Raw genomic sequence first — 23,165 nt, 5'->3', positions numbered from 1 at the left:
TGGGTAGGTACCACCCACTCATCAGATATTCAACCGCCAAATAACAGTACTCTGTATTGTTGTGTTCCGGTTAGAAGGGTGCGTGAGCCAGTGTAATCACAGGCACAAGGGACATAACATCTTAGTTCCCAAGGTTGGTGGCTCATTGGTGATGTAAGGAATGGTTAATATTTCTTACAGCGCCTTTGTCTATGGGCGGTGGTGACCACTTGTCATCAGGCGGCCCATATGCTCGTCCGCCAACCAATGCTATAAAAAAAAAAGTACAGGATGTTCCACGGTTCTTTTTTTTTGTTTATGCTATAGGTATTATACTGCTTAGATAAGTCACAGTAACACCGTAGATCAACCTGTGACTTGTCCCAGATATGTAAAAAGAGTTGATGGACTCTTAACCAGCGTCGGTTAATGTATGTATGTTTATATAATACGTATATTTAGACTGTCATTAGATATCTTTTTATAGAGTATTCCTCCTCATATTGGTATCGGTACTCCAGAGGACACGTTGCAGTCTTGCTACGGTCTAACACCTAAACCTCCTCACAAAGATGTCATCAAATACAACCTTAATGCTAACAAGGTAAACACAGAACAATATCATATAATTAAGTATATTTTTTTTAATATTTCTGATATTGAAAGTGAGTTTTATCTCACTAGTATAGTGAATTTAAAATTTAATTATTCATGATTTATTTTTCTTCTGTGTTACAATAATAATAACAATAATATAGGTTTAAAGTAACACGATCAAGGTAGGTACAATAAATGGCGTGCGAATCAGTACGATTAATTTATATAGTATTGATTTTATATAATATGTACATTAAATTATAGTTTTATTATTATTGTTTAGTGTTATTTAAATGTATATGTAATTTATATGTAACTGTTAATTTTATTTATTTATTGTTTACCTATGTAAATATTTTAAATATTGACAACAACTGGACCACGCCTCCGGTTAATCTACTAGAAACCAATAATTGGTTACACGTTCTAATTATTACACGTTATAATTATTTAAAAAAGAACATTTTTACGTGTCTAGATGAGTATAAATAATAACAATAAAACGCTTAAATTGTTATTTAATATTTTACTCGACTACATTAATCGCGAACAGAAGTTTGTAACATCAATACAAACTTTAATTTCGCTACACGTGAAGTCGAGTCATCCGAGTGAAGTTAGACGCGAAACTCGCAACTGTAATCCATTTCTGAATACAATTATTTCATGCATTGTCTCCATAAACACAATATATTTCTGAATCAACTACGATATTATAAGATCTCGCATAATTGCTTCTACGAGATGAAATATTCTCAGTTGCGACATTTCACCCTGCCAGCTAAATACATTTAAGAAGCAAGTCTAATATTACTTCGTATTTTTTTATAATTTATACTTTTCTCGGAATTCTTCTAAATTTACTTTCTTATTTGCATATTACTATTTTAACGGTTTAAATACGCAATCACTTGCATCGAAAATAAATAAATATGTACATATAGTGCCTAAAGATTTTTCTACAAAATCCTTTGTAACGATGACACACGAAACGAAAACAAAGTAAAAACTAAAAACTGCGTTGCAATATGTCATAGCTCACTCGAAACTATTGAACATTTTGTAAAAATGTACACACATCACATTCACAAAAAAAAAAACTAATTTAACACGTTGCTATAGTGATATGTATATATATATATATATATATAATTATATATCTCCCTTATGTAATATTCAATTATAAATTATGAAATATTTCGAGCTACTTATAAGTGAACATCGAATATTATTAATAAAATATTTTTATTATATAAAAAGGGAAATTAAACTAATATTTTATTAAGACATATTATATTTTATACAGTACCTACGCTACCTCTGTGAACTGGACTGGATACATCCAGAGGACAAAGACCGTCAGTTTGTCCTCTCGTACAGTCTCGCAGACGGTACCGTGAAGATTGGAGAAATACCACGACGTAATTCAGGAATACGCGAAGGAAAGTTCCTGAAGTCGATGCGTTTGCAAACGCCAGAATCGGACCCTAACTTCCCTACTTACTATACCCCAGATAGATTTTATATCGGTAAGTTTTACTTTAATTTATTTCTTTAATAAATTCAATTTGTATAATAAGTATTAATTATTGATTACACTAATTCATTATACAATTTAAACACAAAAGTACATTTTGTTAAGAGAGATTGTTCAAAATATCAAACAGTCAATTTAAAAATATCTATTTTACTTCAGAATAACATTGAAATTTTAGACTTTATCTTTACACGCACAAAATTAGCGTCTCGTCTTGGCTTTCGAGTCTATAATTATACTTTTAATTTCTAACATCGAGCTTCTTTCTCTTCTCACCATTCTTCAAATACTAATCTTTTCTTCTGTTTAATAACATTAATATATTAATAAGGTGTATTTCTTGAGAAAAGATTATATCGATAAATATAAATGTCATACTTAGTTTGGCTTTCGTTGATTTTCCTGCTGGATTAATATTACTTTAAATGTATTAATTCACAGGCTTATATAAAATTAACTGTCGTTAAAGAGTAACTACGGAGTTTCTTAAGATTATTCTTTATAAAAATCAACATTTCGAACTGGTGGTATTTACAAATTTAAATTAATTCTTTCAAATGTCGATTCAAAAGTGTTAGTGTCTACTTTAATAAACCATATTTTAATTTTAAGTGCTGTTTGTGTGTCTTTAAATTTTTGTCATTACGATAAAATTTTCCAAATCAAGATTTTTAATGGTATATGTAGGCGAACGGACAAATGGACCACCTGATGGTAAATGGTCTCCACCGCTCATAGACATTAGCGCCATAAAAAATATTAACCATTCCTTACATCGCCAATTCACCACATGGCACATGCAGTTATAATTACTTTGATGATAAGGTTAAGTCGTTAATTTGAACTTAATTAAGTTTTTTAATTACTTACGTATATATTATTTTTCAAACAGGTTTCATAAATAATAGCTCCGTCATCGTTCCTCTTAAAATAGTAATTACCTATGTTTAATATAAATGTAGAAAGAATCAACAACTTGAATATATGCGTACATAAATCAGGTTTTAACAATACAATCACATGTTTTATATGTTATTTATTAATCTGTTTAATGATTCGATTTTTAAATACATATTTTTTTTTTATATCGAGTGCTAAAAGAAATATTTACCAGCCAATCTTAGGAAGTGCAGGAAATAATGTTAATGATAATAAACAAATAAATTGTTATAAATACATATTAAAACATATGCAATTTAATGTTATTTTTAAATTTAATTATAAAACCAATTACGTTTTGAATTTTGTATGTGGAAGTATTATAATTTATGGTGATACCACATCATCACAGCACATCACGATTTTAACGCGACGTTAAAATAATTTATCTTCTAAATATAAAATAAATGTTCTGTATACTGCACGCTGTGGTGTCTATAGTTGAAGCAGCTCACACTTTATAAAAATATGTTGACTAATTTGTAAAAGGTGTATTTAGAGCGTATATTTTACTCATTAAATAAAAGTAAGTAGTTAATCTCTACTCAGGGGAAGATGTTATAAAGATAGTTAAACGTTAAATACTGCTCTGTTTTCTACTATAAGTTCAAGATTATTTGAATATGTTTTTTTTAAATGGCACAGATAAAAAACACACATTTTTTTAAATGTACATAGTTATGTTATTATACTTGTTTAATTATCAAGACAATGGTCGTTTTCGTTAATAACGGTAATTATTGATGTTTCCATGTATAAGTGGTATATAAAAACAAGAATGATAAATTGCATATTCTTACTCTACACGCATATGCAACAAGTTTACAAAATGTAATATATGTAGTACACGTACGTAAAAGACGTCTACAAAAAAAGGAATTTATGCTAAGTGCTCATTGGTTGAAATTTGACCATAAGCATTAGAAATATGAGGAAAACATACTTTAAATACTCATTATATATACATGATATGTATTTGCATGTTCCAAACATTTTTTTATATAGAATGTCAGAAAGATACTGTATTGTTTTGTCGTCGTTGTTAAATAAATAGCACAGAATAATTTAAATATACATACATATTGAGTTAACTATGAATTCCGTACAAAAATAGATTGTATAGCGAAACTGCTGGGACTTTTTAATAAAAAAATACAGATGCAAAAAATAACGTTTCCGTCATTTTGTTATTTCGGTGTGAATAGTTTCGTATTGAACGAAAAAACAAATAACAAGAAAAACAATCGCAACGTTTAACGTACTACTATTAAATTCCTTAATAAGAAAATCTTAAATACAATTTAGAAGAATAAGAGATCGTCTAGTCACCTAGTGGACAAAACTTATTGATTCGAAGATCGTGAGTTCAACTTGGAAGCATTACCAGTAACCTACATTGTAGTAGTAGTGTGGTAAAATGCCCTCCAAGTCTTATCTTTAAAATTATGATTTTAAGAGGCCTTTGTTTACCAGCTAAATATTTTCGGGCTGTTTACTAGTATTATTTGTTGAATTTAAAAATAACTTTAAAACCTGGAAAGTTAAATTGTGTTTTTATTTACGCTGTACATGTTCAAAGTCCTAAACAAAAAAAAAAACACTGAATAACTGCTTGAAAGAGATTGGTACATGCGGTTGGCGTGTTGAAAGGATCCTGGAGTTAGTAACATTTAATCTTTTGACGGAATAAATACGATGGGAGAAAAAATACTAAATATTTAATACTGAATTAAATTTTATATATAAAGCAGGACCTTTCAACAGTTGTTTGATTTATTTCAACTTGATCGCCCCAATGTTATCTTAAGGGTTCCACTTCACCTGAGCAATGACTATATTCATAAGATAATGTAACCTATCATTGATTACTTTTTTTCTTGCTTGCTTTTAGAATATTTCCTTAACAAAATCATATCAAATTACTTTAAGTCATGCAATCCAAACAAAAACAGTAAGAGCATCTACTATTTTTAAATATCACTTGGTCTACTGCTTAAGTTTTGGTGTATCGTTTGTCTATTCATTTGAGCTTATTATATGGAATTGGTATTGTACTGATATTATTGTGTCCCTGGTTAAACTCGTGGTACATTACATTGAGTATAATTATGATATTTTCAAGCACTTTCGCTACAATTAGTAATAAATTCGGTAGTCGTATTTCAAAAATGGTGTCACAGTACACCCATCAGTTTTAAAACATAAAAATTTATGTTTATTGACAGAATTTATAATGAAAACGTCCTAAGATATAGTTTTATAAATTAATTGAACTCTTACGCTTTAATACTATGTAGCAACGTAGTAAACAGTGTACACCCCACGTACACGCAAGGGAGTAGAGAGCAACGGAGAGGGCGCATTAATATACCTACCGTATATTGAGCGAATCGATCTTATCCCCAAGACGCGTCAATAGATTTTTCAAATTAAATGTCTTCATAAATTGTTTTTATTACTAAATTTGTATCTCCACAGACATGTTGTATCTTATTTTTAAATTGTATTTTTTTCCTTTTCGGGTGCCTGCACATTTTTAGTAACAGACAGCATTTTTTTTGAATTTTTTTTTATCGATATTGGTATTCATATGCAATATAAATGTATATCTGCAAAGAAACCATAGATTCTAGATGGACATTCGGAATATGTCCTTGAAGAGATTTTATTTGTCTTCTTGGGATTCCGAATTCACGACCAATTTATTTATTATCAGATCATCTCTACTATAGATCGCCATTTTCAAGTTCTAATCCAGAATCTCCTTCGTAATCACCATTTGTTCCCTCTTCACCAGTAGCCATGTCTTAATAATTGTTTGTATATAACTTTGAATACAGGCGCTATAGTTCCGGTCTTCAAGCATCGTTTCAAAATAGTCGGTTGCGATCTCTTTGTATACCGCTACATGAGTGCAAATCCGGACAAGTTCCCGCAAGAAGTCATTGATAATATACGTAACTACCACATGAGGGAGGGCAATTTGAAAGATGAGCTCGAGGTAAGATATTTTTTGATGAAATAATAATTAGATGTAAATATTTTCACTAATTGAAGCCGACGTGGCTCAGTGGCTCGAACACATAAAATCTTTACCAAATGGCGAGTGGGAAAGGAAAACATCGTAAGAAAACCTTCCAATCATGTATCGCATGAAAATCTGCCACATGTGTATCTAATAACCCGCATTGAATTAACATGATGTAATTAGCTTCAAGTCTCAATTGAACGTTACCATATAAGGACTTCCTATAAGAAACTAATTAAAATAAATGAAATAAAAATCCAAAGATTTAATTACAATTACTTTTATTTGGTTAAAAATAACTATAAATAACTATAAAACAACGTTATAGGCCTCAATACATATACAATAAAACATATTAAAATATTAACATGAACAGGAGGCAGTTCGTGAGGAACAAGCAGAAGAAACAAGAGCACGCCTGGCGAAGATTGGACAAGCGGCTGTGGCGGAACCAAGCGCTATGGAGCGCTGTCTCACCGCACTCGATGTGGTCGAAGGCAGCGCCACGCCACCTCGCCCACCAACACCACCCATGACAACGGACCGTATCTCCTACGATGACTCCTTGCGCATGATGAGACTGAGGTAATTTCAAATAGGACCCTACGCTACCTCTTCTTCACTGATACCACAAATTCGTAAATAATTCTGCAATAGCAAGCGATACTTTATTGTAATTTCTGCGTTTCGCTTTGAAAGGTGGGTCAGTCAATATAATCATGGGCACAACAGACCTAACGTACAATACGTTTTGAAGTGCGAATATCTTAGTACAACGGAAATAGAAAAGAAACAGTTATTCAATAAAAAGTTTCTAAAAAAATCTAAACTATTAAGAGTAATTAAAAAACAAAATTGACTAAAAAAACAACTTATCATTAATGATTATACAAATAGTTTCTTACAGGTTATCGTCATGATTAATTATTTTATTCACAGTAAACCAACATGCGACAATGTAGTGCCTTTAAAGGGCATTCTCAAATCGAGTGCTGCTCGTGATGATCATCAGAAAATGGTGTGCTTCAGTGGACCAGCTCCAGAAGAAAGACAAGAACCCACCAAGCAGATAACCTACCCTCCTGGTCAACAACCACATTATAATGAAGACGAGGATTTCTGCGAGAAATATAAAGATGCGGTATGTTTTAACTATACCGTAGTTAAACAATTGTAAAGATATCAATAACTAAAATACTATATTTAAATTTATATTAAAAATACATATATATTTTTATTACCGTGATTATTAAAAGAACCATTACGCTTACTCAATAAAAGCCAAAAAAAACTTACCTCTGGTTCCGAAAAGAAAATACCCAAACCTGAGAAGAAATGGAGAAAGAAACTAAACAGATATTTTTCTGATTATATACATATATTAAGAAAATACAATAATAATCGTTTCTAACCTCCTTCCTAAATTTCCATAAATTCTCAGGACTATAAATGTACCGATTAAATATTTATAAGAATAATGTTTTTGAAATTTTATCATATTAATTAGGACGCAGCGGAACGTGCAGAGCGTCGTGCTAGAGATATCTGCCCGTACGAAATTATACCAAGTGAGCGACTTCAAAACGCAACCGATGAAGAAGTTATGGTAAAACCCAAGTTACCAGGATACCTTGGGTCATATGGCGTGGATTGTAAGGAGGTAAATATTGTTTGTTTTCCAAATATCTTTAAAGCAATTATGTTCAATTATTATATTATACTAAACTTTCAACTTAACTAAACATGTAACTTAGCATTAAATTTTAGTACGAAGTCAGTACGTGCTTATAGGGCTTATATAATATAACTCGCTCGTTGGTTTATTGGATAATTTTTGCAAGCGCTAAAGCTGTTTTTAGAATTCCGGGTTTTGTGCAATGTAGCAGTCATACAATCCCTTTCTTCAATCCTGTGCCTGATCTCATTCTTCTGTATAATGCTGAGGAATTAGATATATTACATAAATAAAATAAGAATTCAATTCACTCTTAGATTCCTGACTACATGCGTTTACAACCCGATGCCTACGATAAGATTAAGGATCTACGTCGTGAGGTGCCGGTGATCTCGCCCGCGGCAGCACGCTCTGCGGCCTACCCGCAAAAACCGATGCCTCCGTTGGAGGCCTGCGCGATTCCTCCGCCCGTCAAACCATGTATGGCGAGGACCGAAGAAGACGTTTCCTTTGCTTGCCCTCATGAGGAGCCAGGACTGCCCTGCTGCGATCCTGACAAACGCGTCCAGTAACATGTCTGTTTTTTTAAAAAATAAAAACTCTTTTTATTTGATGGTTAAATAATAAATATTATTTCGAATCCCGATTTAAATTTCTCGATGAGTATGTATGTAAGTATGTATGTATGTATTTGGCAAGGGTACTTCACTTAATTAATGTAGGTTCTATAAATTATGCAGTATTTAAAATAACAAAAAAGTAACCATCGAATTTTTTAACCATAAAACTAACGCCCGGTTGATTAAACCGTCACAATGTGTTTCTATCTTACGTTACTTAATTTGTAAGTTATATTATTAAGCGTTCAAGCGTTGATGAGTGTTAAGATGTAGTCACATCCGCGAAGCATCGAGTAAATTATAAACTCAAATTAAGCACATGAAATCTCAATGGTGCTTGTCCGGGATTAAACTCGCAATCTACGTTTAAGAGTCACTCAGCCATATCGGCTCTGGTCGACTCCAGGTTCTTCTTGGCAGTTTTTGAAGTTATACTTCTTTAGGTACGTTACGTAAAAATGAAAAGGGATTTTTTATGGTGGCCAAGCCCCATTTGACATGAAACTTATATTATGAAGTCGCCGCCGCTGTTACGTGTCAAGTCTTATAATAATTAATTATATTATTTGCATGTATTTATAACAATTTTTATAACGCCGAAGAAGTAGAACTTCTCACGCGCTTACGTACACACATTTACGTCACTTACGTCAATTTTAAGATTCCTTAAATTAAGTTAGTTATATGAAAAATTCCTCCAGCTCACTGAAATTAAAATTATAATGCTTTGAAAAGCGACAAAACATTACCATATTTAAATCACAAAAAAATATCAGAAAATAAGTTGACTTTTAAGTCTCAATAAGAATTAATTAAATTAATTTCACATTAATTATTAACCTTCACATATTTATTTAGAAGGAATAAATTAAACACATAAAAAAATTATCGTATATTTTAATATTTCCTTTTCAAAAAGCATAAACACTTATACAAACCATAAATACAATTTATTTACTTATAACGTTGCTATGTAACGCTATACGGTTACATATGTAGTTTATTATATAGTCCATTCCAATCACAGAAGAAGTAAATTATTATAAACAAACCTTAGATTTATATATTCCATGCGATTTGCTAATAGCTCTGCTATATTATGGACTACAACTAGATCCTGATTCCAGTTTTAAGCAAATCCATTATGAATATCATAATATCGATATCTCGACCAATGCTGTTTCATCAGTTCAATGTCGACGTTGTATATCGTCTCTGCTCCTCCTGCGATTGGAATAAGCATTGTATATTTATACTAATTATACAAAATATATGATCACAAGTACAATCACTGCCAAAGTGACGAACATTCCACCAAATAATACGTATTTGTCCTGAGCAACTCTTCGTTCAATCAGCGATATCGTAGCGTTAGAGAGACCTAGCGTGTTGGCCAAGTCTATTAACCTACGATGGGCACCTTTCAAGGTTTCGCGGTTATACCTCAACGTCTCCAAAATATTTGAACCTGTAAATAAATAAATATTGGTTATGATGTTAGTTACATAATATATAGACTTTCAATACTAAAATTTCATAACTATTATGAATTTAAGAGTTGCGTAAGAACAGGATATGATCCTGCAACACTCGGGTTATAGATATCAAGTCGGTGATAATTAACGTTACAATTTTCGTGTTTCAACATAAAATATTTAAATCAGCTTGCTAAGACAAATTAATTAGATTCGAAACGCAGCTATTTTCATATTAATATTTGGTCAAGTGATATATCAAATAAGTAATTTATATACATTTTAGTATTTTCTACTAACGAATTATGTCAATCGATACGAAACGCGTCGTAATGTTTAATTTTAAAGTAAAACTATTAAACTTATACCTACTGTTGATTTGATATGTTGTGATTGCGCTTAATATAGAGACGTCCGTAATTATAAATTTATCTATTACATCTAATTTAAGATCATGGCGAAATGTTAGTAAGTTTTAAAGAGGATAATTCAAGTTGCGAATTGTTTGGCGATTTAAAACAAAGTTAAACTAGTCCACTTGATTGCTTTTAAAACGTGTATTATCTACAATATTATTAGAATATTAATAATAAATATATTGTTGTTTTTGCGCTTTTGCATAAAGGCCAAAACGTTTTAGCTCCCATGGCAGTAGCGCTTTGTGAAGAAAGAAATGACAAATATTTTGGCGGTGACCACTTACCGTCAAGTGGTCATTTGCCCGTCTTACATAAAAAACGCTTCATTGATGGTAAATTTACAAAATCACTATAATAACGACTGGAATCTTTCCATAAATTGAAGCCTTATTACCGATTTTCATATTTGTTACACCAACGATAACGAATTTCCATACAAACATTCATCCCTTTGGAGATATTTTGAAAAACATTTTCTTTCGTTTACGTTCTATAAGGAATTCCTTTGCTAAATTTTATCCTGTTGGACCCACCAGTATAGACGGTGCGTTATATGTCAGTCAAACTTTTTAAAATTTTATGAAGTAGATTACATTTTAAATGTATAATTTATCAATGGAAACTAATTATAGTTAATTACTTTATTAATTATATTATTTATCATTTTTTATCATAAATAAATGTCATACTATTGGCTGGAAATACTTTAACGTCACTTTAAAAAAAAACATGAAAATGTACAGGATACGTAAATCTAAAATAGTATCTTTTGACATTGACAGAATATTGCACTCAACTAGTGCAGACACTGACTAAATAAAGTACATATTTAAAGCTGAGTATTAGAAGAAAAAGGTCAAATTACTTTCATCTCTAATACAAATCACATCACAGGCGAATAGCTCTAAAAACGTAATGAATAATTAATATTTATTTAATATTTCAAGGCTATTTCATGTCACTTTTAATAATTCGGAAGGTAATTTGACAACCAATAATAATTCACTATTAAATACGTAGGTATTCAACTATTTCGATAGCATTTAATATCCACAGAGCACATTACTATTACTTTACTAACTTCAACTCAGAAATAATTAAGCATTTGTCTTATGATGTTGTTTATACGGTGTTGTGGGAACGAGACGCGCGCCGATCTCGTGAGCAGCTTTTCGAATCTGATCCAATACTTTGATATCAAAGTTATATTTGTCAAACTTTTTTAATCAAATGTGAATAAAATGTTACACGAATAAAAAGTTACAACGTAGAGACGATATGAAAAATAATTACCTCAATTAACTAGTGTCAAGTGTCAAGTTCGGTCACTGTGTCCCATCCAAAATGTGGTAAGTCCATAAATGATACTTTGCACTTTGTACAAATCAACCCGTTCATAATTAGCGCACTTTATATTATTCCCACGTATGAAGTATTTATATAAAAATAATAATATTATAAAATACGAGCTTAACATGCACGGCCTTGCCACATGACCGCAAGCGGTTTTATGATTATAATACGTTTCACATTATATATATATATGTATTTTTATTATTACCATTCTCATCGCCATGTTTTGTGACGTGAACTATTTTCTATACTGACTGTTTATAATTTAATATGACAAATAAATAAATACAAAATCGTAACGTTACGATTTGTTACTAGCTTTGCTCTACGGCTTAGCATGCGTTTAATTCTATATAAAGGGGTAGACCCTTATTAAATTAACAGGCACATAGGATAGATATAATATGACAATTGCTGTGATAAACGCGTTCAAATTTATAAGGATATTAATTTATTTCTTAACGATATTTCCCTACCTAAATCGACACCCATAAATGTCATAAGAGCCAATGTTTATTACAAAGCGCTTTAACCAGCCAATGTAAGAAATTGATTGCCGAAAGATTTAGCGTCAGGCAAGTGGTTAGCTTCCTTTGTCTTATAAATATAACTAACTCTACGACACCCCACTTGGAGGCGTTTTTTTTTAAGCGAATGATGGTAACGAATTCAAAGTCAAATTTAGGTAATCGTATAACTCATCAAGCCGTATTTTAGTATTTTATATAACTTATATATATATATATATATATATATATATAAAATAATTATATTTATATATATATATAAATATATATATATATATTCTTATTATTAAAACTGTATAAAAACGTATTAAAAAAAAGCAATATTTTTCACGTTTTATTTAAACAAAAAGTGGTCACGAATCATTAAAAGAATTTAATATAAAATAATAAAACACGAAACTGGCCTGAGGTAAATAAAGTAATAAGAACTCTGTATTGGAGCTGTTTTTTTTTAAGTTCACTAATGACGTCATTAGCGAAATTGAATTATTTTCGAGCATTTTGCCGTTCTTTTTTAGTCTAATTAATTGAATAATTCGATTCTCGACAAACAGCATTAAAGCACGACATATTTGTTTTGTTCTAAAAATATATACTTATGACTTGGTGTTCTAAGAATAGAAAATGATAACAATAAAAGAAGAAGTTAGAAATAGTGAACAGCAGCGCCCAATCAAATTCAAAATCTCGCAAAACTTAGAATTAATTTCGTTATGTAAACAAAAATGTATCTACGTAATGCAACAAAAATATTGTAAATTTAAATTTGATAGTGGAAACTGTGCGAATCAACGTATTTCTTATAAGAGATCTGTTGATATTTGCAATGGCAACCATACACGCTATGTAACACGTTTGAACACGTTCTATGAAGTATAGACTTCATAGAACATTACATGTTAAGTATACTTCATATAAAATAGGTATATTTAACAAGCACTTGGTGGTTGGTCTTTATGCAAGCCAGTCTGGTTGGGTACGACCCATCTATCGCATATTCAATATCTTAGTATTGTTGTACGGAAGCCAGTGTAACTAAAGCAGTAGGAACGTCTTAGTTCCCAAGTTTAGAGGCGAATCGGTAATGCAAGAAAATATTTCACACAGCGCCATGTGTATGGGCGATGATGACTTTCCATTAGGTGGCCCATTTGCCTTCGTCCTAACTACTTCATAAAAAAAAAACAGAGCAAGACAGCCACATAGCCCTGGTAGAAAGTAAGACACGACATGGCAAACTATCAAGTCTCATGTATAGTATAATAGATTGCGTTATACAATAATAACCGGAAATACAAAAAAAAGCCAATGAAAATTCGAAACAATGGTTATTACGAAAAAAACAATAGTCACGTTAGCATCTTAAACGTCTTTTAATCTCGGTAAATCATTACTATTATTATATTTCTAGCAATCTATTTAAAACAACTGACAATCTTATAAAAATAGCACCGCAAAAATTAACTGAGACTAATCACTGCGAGTCTAGAAAACTGAACTTATAAAAATATAGATTTATTTAATAATGCAATCTTAAGGGTAATCTGATATTTTTTATGAATTTTACACATCTGAAGTTGGGCAGAGCAGCTAGTATTTTGTATTGTCATTAGATTTTTTTTTATAAACAACTACTGTTTTAACAGTTCAATCTATAAAATAAAGAGAAGATTTTTTGTAATGCCTAACTAAAAAAACGACTGAACCTATATACATACATACACTATATATTATCACAACATAAGTAGCACTAGCACTTAGCAGTTTCGCCTGCTTTTAATCTAGACTATTGACGTCATAAGTGTGAATTTACTCTCGATAAAAGGAAAAAATAATAAAAATGATAGTCACACTTAAAAAAACTACACGTAGTGTCTATATAAATAACACACAATGAACTGATTGGGTTAGTGTTGTGTGTATGACCAATACATTAATACACAGTTACACACACATATGCATTATGCGATATCACACGTAGATCACATAATCATGTATTTATTCGTGAACATCGAAACGTATCTTAATTATAGTATAGTTGTTATAATTAAAAGAGATAAATTAAAGAATAGTATATATTGAAAGGTGATATGTAACATAGACTTGAACAAAAATATATAAGTCGAATTTCGTCAAAAAAGAGACTTAATCCAAAACAATAATAGATATTTATGTCATATTTAACTTTTTTTATATACTGATGGGTAAAAAATGGTTTTTGTTATTGTATGATTATTTTACTGTATTTTAGAAATAGGTAAACAGTTTATTATATACTTAGAGGTTGCAATAGCTATAAGTATTCCAGCTAGTTTCGGCCGCGGCTTCGCCAGCGTGTGTTGTCCTGTCAAAGTGCGTGCATAATACGTAATCTAAGATATATAAATGAACTAATTCAGTTGTGTACAACATTATATTAAAAAGAGAGTAACACGAGTTTATACTTAACTCCATATAACAATTGATTTTAAGCATTATATCTCATACATGCCGACATGGCCTAGTGGATACATAGTGACCACATCAATCTTAACCGAAGACCACAGGTTCAAAATAAAATTTCAAGTCCTTGTCATGCATGCACTGACTGACAACGACTTGAAATGCTTAAAATGGGATTGAGCCAAAGAAAAGTTTACGTTCAAGTCGATCTTTTTCTGTTGGAAGTGATCACCTATATAAAAGCAATTTTATTCCTTGCTTTTAATGAAATATTACATTGTTAAAGTTATCTCGTTTCTGTCACGCATTTAACCAAAAAATACTCAAAATTCAAACTGAAAAAAAAACCGATTATCTTAGATTTATCGATTACAGTCAGAAACATAATTATTAAACGAACTATCAGTCCCGACTTCGAACGGTTAGTAGTAGAGTAAGGATCTTCTTAAAACCTCTATATATCGTAATACTTTAAACTCTTCTGTACCTAAATCAGCGCACGCTGTCAAAAGTTGGTCCCAGTTGATGTGATTTCTTCCGAAATCTTTCAACCAATTTACTAACATATAAATCCCTCCGTCCATTGATAAAATCGGTATTCAAATCTATTCCGTAGTTTTCGCGTTCAGACAGACAGACGCGGCGACGAGACATTGTTTATTATACGTGATATCGAATGAATCGGTGAAGGACAACGTCCGATCAAAGGTTGCAGATTCGTAAACAAATTATGAATTATTTATTATAATTTAAGATTTAAAAATATCTAAGTATTAAATGTGGTTATTAATTCTTACAACATACACAGGTTAAGGTGAACGACATAAGTACAAACTGTTCAAATTAATTTCTAAATTTTAATAATGAAGTCTTATTCGTATTCAACCAAGAATTACCATACATTTTTAATACATGGATATTTTAAATATGTTATATAGGTATATCTAAAAATAATTTTATTTAACATAACTAGTAGCTCATTGGTTGAAATCCAACCATTTCGTCATTCATAAACAAAAATATAAGATACATTGATTCGAAAAATAAAAAAGTGAGGCTCCACTGGATGATACCTTGTTATTACAATGAAACATTTTATTGATTGATTTGACAGTGATTTTTTACCTTCATATAACCTATGTTGTTATTGTAGTGAGAACAAAACTACCAATATTGAATGGTTAATATCTCTATCTGTATGTCTAACTTATGATAATGTGTATAATGTAAAATAAAATATATATATATTAATTTAATATATTTTAGTTTTCTGTAATCCTTCTTCATAGAAACTTTAACTTTGCCAAATATCATACGTTCGTACATTATTTTTCTGCATCACGTAGGTATCCTCTACATAAATCTATAAAAAGATCTCTGTTTTTTTTTAACTCACATCACGGAAAAACCGCTGAATAATCTGACATAAAATTTACCATTATATTCAGCGTGTCTCCGAAAAGGTTTATAGCTAAACATTATCATACGATATAATTCAACGTATAACGTATCCACAGCAACACGTTGCCGTGGCCGAGTCTCCTAGGATAGACACGAAAAGAAGGACGATAGCTGAACATTTGTTTAATATTTAATTATATAACCGAAACGCCGAGAAGATATTGAGCAATTATATATGCCGTTACTTTAGGCTATTAACATTGGCACAGTAAAAAGACAACACAAACACGTGTTTTTTTTTTTAGGAAGATATATAAGATATCTTTTCACCTGGTATCTTCTTTGCCCTTAGATATTGGAACTGTATGAAATATTAACCACTTTCCACATCGCCATAGTGCCGCTAACCAAGAGATCTAAGTTATTAGATCCCTTACGGGCTCAAGCTTCTAAATATTCTGGGTCACTCACTATTTAAATCATAGATATCTAAATTCAAATCAATAATTAGCGATGAGATATCTGACTAATTGAGTAGTACCCTTCTAGACGGACATAACCCAGAGCTGGGCTTAGGCTTCCTAACCCTTTAAAAAAAGGGTTGCAGTTTAGTCCACCACACTGCTCCAGTGCGAGTTCGTAGATACCACATGTGGGAAAATTTCATTGATATTAGGTGCACAACAAGCATACATTAAAAACCGCAATACAATCATCCGATATAGTACAGTTTCTAAACAAAATCTACAACTATTTTTTATTTGTACAAGTATTATATAAATATAACTTCATTCATTACATTCATAAAATAATTCGAACTTATAGGACCCAAATATATTTTGTTTTTGTCTGAGTTGGTAACACCTTATCGTTGATAAGGAGTTAAATTTGGGACGTCTTATGCAGTATATTATAACGTTGTTAAAGTATGGCCTATAAGCGTGGTCTATAAACTTTAAACCTTCTCCTTAAAAGAGCGACATTTAGCAAAAGCTTTGTTACAGTCTGACTGTATTGATCAAGCTAATATGTGCTCTAATTATCAGTCATTTATTCAGTCAGCTGACACTTTCAACTTACAACAAAAAATAAGTAATAGCTGTATATAAGATATTATACTTATGAAGATGATGATGACAATGTTAATTTTAAATTAGTTAATCGCGTTCTACCTTAGTACAGTCGTTTCGAAATTTCGACATTACTGATCTCATTAATATGCCTAACTATCTAACTCGCCGTAAATACCTTGTCAAGAATTCTATATTCATTTTAAATAGTACATAGGTATTGTTTTTATCATTGTATAACTAGGTACACGACACTTCGTACCAGTAAAACATATGCCTACGTAAAACGTTCATATTGTAATACAAATAACACTATCGGTTCATGCAGGGCAAGTGTATAAGGGCCCAGTCGAGATGAATTTTCCGACTGCATCAACAATAATCTTTCAGGCAATTAACGAAAAAACTTAATAATTTGTATACCCGAATCTTCCTAGTGAATATCTCCGTTTATTACAGAAGATGTATTGCCCCAATGTTAATTGAACGGGGCCGCTCTGTAAAAAGGCTAGGTTGTTAATAGAATGGCTAATTAAGCTATTTGCTTTCGGTACTTAATATATGTATGTATATGTATTTATCATTAAAAAAGTAACTATAGACAAGTAACAAGAATGCCATCTATTTTTATATTGCAATAATAAAGAAATAAAATTATTTTACATAATTACCGGCCCCGGTTTCGCACGAATCCACTTCATTTATAACTGAAATTATATGACATAAATATCTATTGACTCAGGAATAATGTAGATTTTAACAGCGAATATATTTTTAAATTGAATTATTAATTCCGAAGATTAACCCCTACACACAAACAAACAAATTTTCCTTCTTTATACGAGTATATAATAGACAACATCACGTTGAATTATAATAAATAAATTAAAAACGTTTTCTGCGAACCGATTGCAATGAAAATGAAAAGTAAATGTCACAAGTACCCAAGGAAAACGTGATGTTATAAATATTACTACTAAGTCGTATTAACTAATAACATTTATACACATAGCTAACATTTTAATGTAGGAATTCAGCTAGGACACTGCCAAGCAATCTAACGCTCGGTAATATTTATAAGGAAATTATTAAATCCTACTAATATTGCAAGGCAAGTTACAGACAAGTTTCAACATCCGCATTATAATGGTACGTAAGTTAATTTGCGAGTTTTTTATACACATATATATGTATAAAAAACTAAAACATAATACTACCTGTTTACTATGAGTCTGTCCACGTGATATATTATTCCCGTAAAACCTTTAATTTATATATTATTTAAACAATTAAACGATGATAACATCGTTATCTCAATAGACCTTGATATCTCACGCCATCCTTGGTCCAGATCTAAAACAATCCATTGTAGGTTGTTATCAAAGCTATTTTAACTTTGGAGGTAAAATTAAAGTGGATATACATAAATGGAATAGTGTTGTATCATAAATAAAGATATATTAATGAAAATCTGTCTGTAGTACATAAACAGAGCGGCAAGTCGCGTGGAATATGCAAATCTAAGGTTTGTTTACCTTTAATCCTTCTGCTATTGGAATATAGTGGAGGATCCGCGCTATGTAAATGCTCTAATTTCAGTAGTAATCGAATAGTTTTTAATCGATTTCAAAAAAGGAATTCCTCAATTTTGATGTTTATATTGTTTATGTGTGTTCTGACATAACTCCGTCATATACAGACGGATTAGCAAAATACTCTTTAGTCCAAAAAAGACCTATTCCGAAAGGGCCCCAATAAAATTTAGTATTGGTCTGACGATGATGATGATGACGTTCAACAGAGACAGGCAACGAAACTCTTTAATGCTTACATATCAAGTGCGATTGCTACTATGTTATTTCTATATGATTTTAAAGTCGGTTTTTTTCTTTAAAATCTTGTTTGATAATTGCCTTCTATCGATCGTAATATTATGTGTTGACTAACTATAATATGACAAAAGGACATATATGTAGGATAAACTTGTTTTATAATGAAAGATGCAATCTGTTTAATATACAAAGTCTGAAGAATAGAAGAAAAATAATGTCAATGAAATTTTTATTTAATTTATTTAAAAATAATATTGACTCTCCGGAAATTTTATTAAGATTCTAGTTAAACATCCCTCATATTAAATCACGCATATATAATAGATTATATAGAGCGCAATTAGGAAAAAAAATCCATTATATTTAGGTTAATACTTAATATTGTTATAAATCGCCATTAGTAATCAAGTAAAAGATTTAAACATATGTCACGATAGCCGCCCTCAGAACAACCGAAAAATAAAGAATTCTATTTGTGTTCATTTCTAATTTTATGTTTTGTTTTTTTTAATAGTTAAAGAAATGTATTATAATGCTTTAATTATAATTCTTATCTATAATCATTGATTATGTTTAATTTACATTTTCAATACATATTGTGCAATGTATGTACATGGTGACCTGTAAATAGTAAAACATTTGCCAAGATATTTTGAAACGTAATTTTTTTTTATTTTGATGTGATATTGTAACTACTGTTGTCTCTCCAATTAAAAATAAAACAAAATATAAAATAATAATTGAAGTAACGAGATGACACGAGGAAGGGCGGTTAAAACTCAATGAACGCCTGAATGGGGAAATTGAGTAAATCGCCGGATGAGTTATTTCACAGATAGTTTATTTTCCATTTATATTAATTTTGATTCACATCAATATAGATATCCAAACAACTTCATATTTATTACCGTAGAGTTGATAATTTTAAAAATATTGGACGAAGTCGCGTTTCTTAAAATTATTTTGTTATTTGCTACGATAAATATTAAATTAAACTTTTATAAAATAGTTCTTGGTTTTTAATTTTTTTCTGTAAATTATCTATAAAGAAAATACCTATTATACCATCGCGAAAATATTTTTTATATACTTATGTAAATCAATAAAAAACATTTTACACATATTTAAATAGATGTGTATGAATTGAAATTAGAATTAAAAGGCAAACCCATTAAATATCCAGGAAAAAGCATCCTTCTTAACTATATTATTATATTTATACAACAAAATTATCATGGTTGTTAATTTTAAGCAAAGAAATGCTAGACACGAATATTATAGCAGTGGACTCTTCCGACTTCAACCTCATTTTTTAATACAAATTTCTTGGCACTTATAACAAAACAAGAGTATCTACAATAAACAAGTCATTTAGAACATCACATTAAGCAGATATGAGTTTAACAATACATGACATTTAAGTAATGGTAGCAAGTTAGAACATACAAACAAGACCATTAGTCCATTAGCACAAATAAGTGAAAATTAAAAAAAAAATGCTACTAAAATATTATTGCATTCATATAAACTAATATTATAAATGCGAAAGTAACTCTGTTTGTCTGTTACTCTTTCACGGCCAAATTACTGAACCGAATTTGATAAGAATTGTTATGAAGCAAGTTTGAGAAGCAAAGAAAGGACATAGGACCTTTTTTCTGACACTTGACGACCAACCCCTAAAACGCGAACGAAGCCACGGGCGGCAGCTAGATTAAGACAATAAAACCAAATAGAATATTTCTTATATCATTAGTGAATAAAATAAGATAGGGTACAGCTTAAAACTAGCTCACTAAAGAAAGGATTACTCTTCTGTTAACAACGAGAAACTTACGTCGTGGTTATCAATTTAGAACTATACTCAGCATACTATTCCATTAGCACTGCATATTGATGGACCGAATTCCTTTCGATAATAACAGGTTCAGATTTCCTAACGTTGTTCTGCTGTACCGCCATATTATTTATTTATTTATCATTTATTTATTACAACGGGCTTCCAACCAACCACTTCTATATACCACTAACTGCTTCGTGCGCTTCTGTCATTTCACTATCCAGGAGCTAGCAATATAAACACCTGCTCACTTTTTTTAGCAATAACTTACAAAAACGTATGTTTGCATATTCAAATATATTTTTTTTAATTTTTTGTTTCATTTCCATGAAGCCGTATATTTCTGTTGCTTCTCTGAATAGCTACTAAGAGTTTATTATTGTTAAATGGCTCAATGACGGTTTTCTTCATGTAGATTTTGAAAGTATATTTTAAATATAATTTAAAAACTTAAGGACTTTGAATGTGAAATAGTATTCAGTTTTACAATAAAGAATTATAAGTAAGTCTTAATTATGTATAAGCAATTTTGGGAATTTGTTTTAGGTTAATGTTGAAACTGTTGCGTAAGATACTATCTCAAGAGATATTTCTGTACAAACTAAATCCATAAACGAAAAAAGCCAGTGTATAGTTTGGCCACGACAAAACTGAGTAAAAATCGTTACATTGTTATTTGATACAACTTGTACTTGGCGCATATCTAATGGATCAATTTTGCTTCAATATTTAAATATTTCTTTTATAAAAAAGATTCAAACCTGTGTGTAACATCTCATCAACATTTCTATGTGAATGTTGCAAGGAGTTTTGTTCCTGAGCCAAGTAGTCAACCGTTATAGCTGTGTGGTCATGCCCGAACCTTCTACTCACTAACTCTTCTCTCTCTGCCTTCTCCTGCTCACGTCTGCGTCGCTTGTTCTGGGCATTAATCAATGATGCCTGAAAGTATAAAGTATTGTATTTATGAATCATACAGAACAAAACATTGTAAAATGTAAAATACATATTTAAAAGAAACTTTTGCCAATTCTAAAGCCAATATTGATGAAATTTAATTTATGCTTACAGTTATATAATATAAATTTAGTATCCAAATATTAATAGTCACTATCATAAGGAAACTTAATAAAGTAGACTACTATATCAAAAATAGTAGAAAGTAGGGATGAAACAGATAATTATTTGGCCATACACAACATACAGTAACAGATATAATAACCAGATACCAAAATAAGATCAAATAGGTCCGATACTGGATAATTTCTGAATATCATTTTCAATTTTAATAGAAATTATGCTTAACCTTTTTTTTTTAAATTATTTACCTGTATATGTTTATTGTCGTATTTGAGCTGATCAACTCTCATTTTAGCCATTGGTCTTTGATTAATAGGAGTTTTGAAGACCAAAATATCCAATTTCTCACAGTTTCTGAAATATAATATAAAATGTTAATAATATTAAACTATTATTTACTTTGCGTTAACAAGTAGTTTGATTATTATAAATTAATTAATGTATTTTTTACGGGAAACTTACGCATTGATAGCATTGATTTTTGACTGAATATCATTCTCGATTTTGTCCCCATCTGGTTCGAATTCTAATTTGTGAAACAATTGTGAAGTTTCCTGAATTAATTGACTCGTTTGGTGATACAAAGTTTCCATTTCTTACACCAGACAAAAACTTTATAACCATACCACTATTTCTATCTTCCTAATTAAAGATAATTTAATTTTAACTGAACGATATTATAAGAAAAGAACTTTTTCAATTAGATTTGTAATTAAGTTTATAGATAAGACTAGACGTAGACATTTGAATGTTTATCAATCTCACACACTGTCACAGTGTCATTTACTAATTACTACAGATATGTCACTTTGACGTGGCACTTTACAAGTCGTAGCTGTAAAGCTAATATACATATTACACATTATATTTTAAAGTTTTAAACACTATATTTATGATCATAGGAGTTTACATGACATCTTTAAACCTATTGTAAAAAGTACTAAGTTTAAATAGTATAGTATATTAGCAGTTATTTGATTTTGTAACTTATTTTAGGAATAAGTACAAAACGAATAAAAAAAGAAAATAATTAATATTAAAAAAAAATATTTCTCAAATTAGACAGTTATTTTAGTAGATAGATTTTGTTGATCAATACATCTCATAAGGAAAAAACAACTTGAATCAAATACAATGGTAAGGAGGTTAACCTAACATTGTGCCTCACAATTTGCGCATAATACCTCTTCCATGTTAATGTGATTGAGGTCATAGAGTCAACCTTTTGTATCATAATTACCACAATTACTATATTTCAAACAATCGTCTGTAGCTATTGGTCTTGAGCTATAACTTTTATAATTACTAAAATTACATTGTATGCAATAAGCTTTATTGTCATGACAATGTA

At 30.4% G+C, this 23,165-nt stretch overlaps 2 protein-coding genes across 2 annotated transcripts in view; one reads left to right on the top strand and one right to left on the bottom strand.

Annotated features, from left to right (window-relative positions):
* LOC125070761 (EF-hand domain-containing protein 1-like) overlaps positions 1–8,365 on the top strand; it is a 69,583-nt gene extending 61,218 nt beyond the window's left edge. Inside the window, exons 10-16 of the mRNA XM_047680720.1 lie at positions 467–583; positions 1,883–2,105; positions 5,893–6,053; positions 6,457–6,665; positions 7,020–7,221; positions 7,588–7,740; positions 8,073–8,365. Of these exons, the coding sequence (XP_047536676.1) occupies positions 467–583; positions 1,883–2,105; positions 5,893–6,053; positions 6,457–6,665; positions 7,020–7,221; positions 7,588–7,740; positions 8,073–8,327 (1,320 nt within the window). The 3' untranslated portion in view covers positions 8,328–8,365. The remainder of the gene's footprint in view (positions 1–466; positions 584–1,882; positions 2,106–5,892; positions 6,054–6,456; positions 6,666–7,019; positions 7,222–7,587; positions 7,741–8,072) is intronic.
* Positions 8,366–9,254: 889 nt separating this feature from the next.
* LOC125071225 (probable Golgi SNAP receptor complex member 2) lies at positions 9,255–22,588 on the bottom strand. The gene is made up of 4 exons (XM_047681336.1): positions 22,277–22,588; positions 22,063–22,168; positions 21,496–21,676; positions 9,255–9,843 (listed from the first exon to the last, which is right to left on the bottom strand). Exons 1-4 carry the CDS (start codon positions 22,405–22,407, stop codon positions 9,635–9,637), a joined length of 627 nt encoding a protein of 208 aa, XP_047537292.1. The 5' UTR covers positions 22,408–22,588; the 3' UTR covers positions 9,255–9,634.
* Between the last annotated feature and the right edge of the window lie 577 nt (positions 22,589–23,165).

This window comes from Vanessa atalanta, chromosome 2 (assembly GCF_905147765.1).
Source record: "Vanessa atalanta chromosome 2, ilVanAtal1.2, whole genome shotgun sequence".
Classification (NCBI taxonomy): Eukaryota; Metazoa; Arthropoda; class Insecta; order Lepidoptera; family Nymphalidae; genus Vanessa; species Vanessa atalanta.
This window is presented reverse-complemented; position numbering and strand designations above follow the sequence as displayed.